Source organism: Pteropus medius, unplaced genomic scaffold, assembly GCF_902729225.1.
Source record: "Pteropus medius unplaced genomic scaffold, Ma_sr-lr_union100, whole genome shotgun sequence".
NCBI lineage: Eukaryota > Metazoa > Chordata > Mammalia > Chiroptera > Pteropodidae > Pteropus > Pteropus medius.
Window position 1 is genome coordinate 332,527 of NW_024347867.1, and position 6,000 is coordinate 338,526.

General features: G+C 32.1%; 1 protein-coding gene across 3 annotated transcripts in view; it reads left to right on the forward strand.

The window, feature by feature from the left end:
• The window catches only part of RBM41 (RNA binding motif protein 41), a 57,955-nt gene extending 52,749 nt beyond the window's left edge, over window positions 1-5,206 (forward strand). The window contains exon 8 of one of the 3 annotated variants that reach the window (XM_039878934.1): window positions 98-5,206. In XM_039878934.1, coding sequence (XP_039734868.1) covers window positions 98-264 — 167 coding nt within the window. In that variant the 3' untranslated portion in view covers window positions 265-5,206. The remainder of the gene's footprint in view (window positions 1-97) is intronic. The other 2 variants (XM_039878935.1, XM_039878936.1) reach the window with 2 other exon arrangements.
• Window positions 5,207-6,000: the final 794 nt, after the last annotated feature.

Genomic DNA, 6,000 nt, shown 5'->3' on the forward strand with positions numbered 1-6,000 from the left:
TTTACCTCCAAGGCAAAACAACATAAACTAAACTTGGAATAGAATTGAATTATTAAGCCCTGTGTACATTAATGTTTTTTTTTTCTTTCCCTTTTAGATAAGGAGATAGCATGGCAAGCATTACATCTAGTAAATGGATATAAACTACATGGGAAAATATTGGTGATAGAATTTGGAAAGAACAAAAAGCAACAGTCCGATCTCCAGGCTGCTTCTCTTATGTCATCTGCTACAGAAAGCACTACAAAAGTCAGTGATAGCTAGACTATATATACATTGGAGTCCCAGAAGGTCTTTCTTGCATCAGAATCTTGGATCTAGGATTTCTGTATAGATAGCATTTTGTTTGGAATTGAAGAAGAGAAACTTAACTGAAGGAGAAAAAATATAATTAAGATAATCCCTTTCAGATTTTGGAAAGAATTGGTAGAGAACATTTTCTATAATCAAACACAATATAAGACATACAGTATGCTGAATCTGAAGGGTAGGATAAAAAGAGTTTCATTTTCTCAGGATAAATTACAAAGGATTATGTCCAAGGATTTTTTTAATCTTTATAATTTATCTGGGGTATTAAATATTTGTCCCTAGATACATCTTTTCTAAAACTGCCTCTTATGTACAGAACTTAAAAACAAATTAAATATTGAAATATCCATTTATTAAAGTCCATTTTTCCCTACTTTTATTCACCTAGTAAATAAATGACCAGCACCCCAGGACAAAGCATCAACAAATGCTGTTAAATGAGAACTATCAGCAGTAACAGTGTGTGGTTTCATAAGTCAGTACACACATTTAATTAATGCTTGCCCATTAAGTTATTGGCGTCTTCAAAAGTCATATATTTTTCTAATGTAAGCATTTAGATCTAAATATTGATGTTTTCATGGTCATTAAGCTAGCTACCATTGAGTAATCATTGAATTCAAAGCAATAAATATTGAATAAGCATATAATATATTGTTAGGCATATGAATTTTAGACGAGGAACATACTAGCAAAAATTATTAAAGGGGGGATAGGAAGAAATTGTTCTCTAGAAGAGAGACAGCCAATCCCAAATCCCCAAGTTGTTTATAGTTGCTAGAGATTAGATAATATGGTACAGAGGAAGTAGTACAAACTTGAGTTACACCTGTTTGAACATCACAGCCACACTTAACTCCTCCATGACCTTGGCAAGTCTTTTATATTCTGAACCTCAGTTTTCTCATCTATAAAATAAGGATAATAAAACTACTTACCTCGTTAAGTTGTGAGGATAAAATAAGATCTAGACTGAAGAACAGAAAGAAAAAAAGAATGAAGGAAATTGAAGAGTGTAAGACCATTAAGTACTCCAACATACTTGTAATGGGAGTACCAGAAAAAGAGAAGAGAAAGAAATGAGCAGAAAAAAAAGTATTTCAAGAAATAATGGCTGTAAACATACCAAATTTGATGAGAAACATTATCTACACATCCAAGAATCTCAACAAACCCCAAGCAGGATTAGCAAGAAGAAATCCACAGACATAATAAAAATGCAAAAACCCAAAGACAGAGAAAGTCTTGAAAGCAACATGAGAAAAATGAAACATCACATTCAAGGGAACCCCAATAAGATTAACAGCTGACTTCTCATCAGAAAAGATGGAGGTAGCAATGGGATAACATTCAAAGTGCTCAAAGAAAAAAACAATATAGAAGCCTACATTCAATAAATCTACTTTTCAAAAATGGAGATGAAATAAAGGCATTCCTACATAATCAAAAACTAGGAGAATTTGTTGCTGGCAGACCTGACTTATAGGAAATATTAAAGGATGTTCTTCAGATGAAAAGCAAGTGACCTCAGACAGTAATTTGAATCTACACATACAAAAACATAGCATGGGTAAAGGTAATTATGTAATTATAAAAGACAATCTAAATGCATTTTTTCTTTCTGAATTGATTTAAAAAGCAAGTTTATAAAACTATGTATATTGTTGCATTTAGGGGCCTATGACATATAAAACCAATATATTTGCCAATAACAGGACAAAAGAGGTAAATGGAAGCAAAACTGTATTGGCCTGAAGAAGTGACTCCAAATGGTAACTCAAATCCACAGGAACGAATGAAGAAAACAACAAATATGAAATAAGGTTAATATTAAAAAATTATACACTTGCTATTCTCTCAGCTTCTTAAAAAGACAAAATTAAGTAATATTTGTAACAATGTGTTGTTTGGTTTATAACATGTAGAAATATATATAACTATAGTATAAAGAAGTGGGGAAAGGAATTGGTTTATATAGGAATAAGGTTTTTATCTCATTCGAATTTAGTTAGTATACATCTGAAGCCAGTTCAGTTAAGATGTGCATGGTAGGCTTTAGAACAACCACTAAGGAAATAATTGAATATATATAGTGGAAATATTATTAAAGAAAGTATTACATTAGGAAATTTTCAATATAAAGCAATGTAAAAGGAAGAATGGAGAAACAAAAACCTGAGACCTATAGAAAACAAACAGTAAAATGGCAGTTGTAAACACACCTTTGAATAATAACAGTGAACATAAATGGATTAAGCAGTGCAATCAAAAGTCAGAGACTGTCAAACCAGAGGGGAAAAAATATATACCTCTATACTACAATAGCAGAATATACATCTTTAAGTGCACATGAAACATCTCCAGGATAGACCATAAAACAAACCTCAGTAAATTTAAGTGGACTCAAACCATGCAAAGTATGTTCTCTGACCACATGGGACGAAGTTACTAATCCATGACAGAAAGTTGGAAAATTAACAAATATGAATTAGACACTTTTTGAAATGACCAATGGGTCAAAGAAGAAATCACAGGAGAAACTAGGAAATCTTTTGAGGTGAATGAAAATGAAGACACAACAACCCAGACTTATGGGATGCATCTAAACCAATGCTTAGAAAATTATAAATACAAATGCCTATATTTTATAAAGATCACATATCAATAACCTCAATACCTTAAGACCCTGGAAAAACAGGAGCAGACTAAGCCTAGAGCAAGCAGAGGGAAGCACATTTTTAAACATAAATGACAGAATAAAAAAAGTCAGTGGAACCAAAGTTGGTTCTATAAAAAGATCAATGAAAATGACAAACCTTTTGCTAGATTGACTAGGAAAAAAAAAACCTCAAATTATTAGAAACAAAAGAGGAAATGTTACTACCAACCTTATAGAAATAAAAAATTCATGAAGGAACACTATGAACAACTATATGCCAATAAATAAAACACAGAAACTATTGAAACCAATGGAAAAAATCTAAAAAGACCTATATCGAATAGGTTAATTAGTAATTTTTTAAAATACCCACAAAAGCCTAGGCTGAAATGGCTTTTCAGATAAATTCTAGCAAACATTAAAGAAGAATTAATACAAATTCTTACAAACTCTCCCAAAAAGTAAGAGGAAGGAAGACTTATCATATATGCTACAACATGGAAAAACCCTGAAGACATGCTAAATGATATGACAGTGACAAAAGACTGTACATTATATGATTTCGTTTATATGAAGTGTCCAAAATTGACAAATATATAAAGACAGAAAATGAATTACTGGTTGTTTAGGGCTGGATGTGATAGCTGAAGTGTATTAGGTTTCTTTAGAGGTTGATGAAAATGATTAAATTGTACAACTCAGTGAATATACTACAAATCATGATTGTAAACTTTAAATGGGTAAATTTCTATGGTATGTGAAGTATATCTCAAAGTCTCACACACACAAAGAATTGAATACAACCCAAATGTCCATCAGTAGGAGAATAGATGAATAAATTAATGCCATATCCATTTAGTGGAACACTACAGCCACCAAAATAATGGGGAATATCAACAAATACATTCTAACCTTTATGGTGTCCAGGGTTTTGTATTAAGTCAAAAAGCAAGAAACATTGTACAGCTGATCTTTAAACAACATGGGTATGAACTATGCAGACCCACTTATACAAAGATTTTTTTTCGATAAGTACCTATACTGTTTTCAGTCCATGGTTCGGAGTTCAGGGAAGCAGAGGGCCAACTGTATGTATTAATCTATGCCATTTTATATAAGGGACTTGAGCATCTGCAGATTTTGGTATCTTTGGGGGTCCTGGAACAATCCCCCGTGGATCCCGAGGGACAGCTAAGTTTCCAGGGAGTCAAAAGTTATATATGGATTTCCAACTGCGTGGGGTTCAGTGCCCCTAACCCCCATATTGTTCAAGGGTCAACTGTATAATGTGAATACATTTTTTAAAAACATTTGCATATATATATGGTATATGTATATATAGATATTTTTTAATAAAATTAGGGAAAAGCTGGGAAATATACATACCAAATTGTAAACCTTTTAGAGGTGGGATTGGATAGGCTGAAAGGGGACTTTTGCTTTATTAAATTTTTAAAGTGGTTTGAGGTGATTTTCAGTATTTTTTTTAACTAAAAATTTTTTTTTAAATACTCTGGCAATGATGGCTTCCAGAATATATATCAGGCCTTCTTTTAGGATATCTAACTATACTCAGGACAAACTCCTATTCTTTTGTTATACTGATCACTTAGGATTAACTCTCCAATTTTAAATATAGTTTAAGGAATGAGAAGTAAGTTATCCTGGTATAACCTCTTGCACGTGTTTCCCAGGGGCATACTTCTAACCTGGAATTTTCAGAAGGAAATTCTTCCTGTTGGGTGGAAAATCTCACTTCTGCCCTTTACTAGACCTATGGACCACTAACAATAGAGGAAAATTAAAATGGAGAATGACTCTCAACTGGTGCATAGATAAACTGGTATATCCATACAATGGAATCCTACTCAGCAATAAAAACTATGATGAACTGTGATATATGCAACAACCTGGATGAATCTCAAATGCATTTTGCAAAGTAAAAGACACCAAACTCAAAATACTACTTACTGTTTGATTCCATTTATATGATATTCTGGAAAAGAAAATTACAGGGCCAGAGAACAAATCAGCGGACGTCAGGAGTTAAAAATGGGAGACTGATTACAGAGTGGTAGCACAAGAAATTTGTTTTAATAATGGAAATTTTATGTATCTTGATTATAGTTAAATGAGTTATGCATTTGTTGAAACTCCTAGAATTGTATGCCAAAAGGTAAGTTTTACTGTATGTAAATTTTAAAATAAATACAATTTTAATGGAGGAAAGAAAAAGTCTCTCAAAGTCATTTCGGTAACGTATTGTTTGTATTCCGTAGTCTTTTGATTACTGTTGAAGACTTAAAGCCACTTGGCTACTATTCCTTATTTTCCGCCAACAGGTCAGCAGAAATCGTCAGTTAAAAACATCCTATAAATACATACACACACAAAACTTACCATTAAAAAAATAGAAACAGGAAACATAACTTGCTACATACAAGGGGATAATTTCCTTAATAACAATGTATATAATTTTCTTAATATATGAAAGTCAATCAATAAAAAATAGATAAAATTTATAGAAACAAGTATAAATGACTGATAAACTAAGAAAAATGCTCAGATTAGTAATGCACATTAGGACAATGAGCTCTCTTTTTAAAAAAAAAAAAGTCACAAAAATAGTAAAGGAGTTCCCATGTATCCTTCACCCACCTTCTCCTAATGTTAGCATCTTACATAACTAATACAATTATCAGAACCAGGAAAATACTACAGTAGTATTTTCTAATGTTAACTAATTTACAGACCTTATTTGATTTTTTTCCATTTGTCCCACTAATGTCCTTTTATGATCCAGGATCAAATCCAGGCTCTTACATTGCATTTTATTATCATGTATCCTTATTCTGTCCCTATCTGTGACAGTTCTCAGTCTTTGTCTTTGATGACCTTGAAAATTTGGAAGAGTACTGGTCAGATAGTTTGTGAAATTCCAAAATTGGTTCTTGTCTGGTGTTTTTCTGTAATTAGATTGAGGTTATGCATTTTTGGTAAAAATACCCCAGAAGGGATGTGCCCTTTTT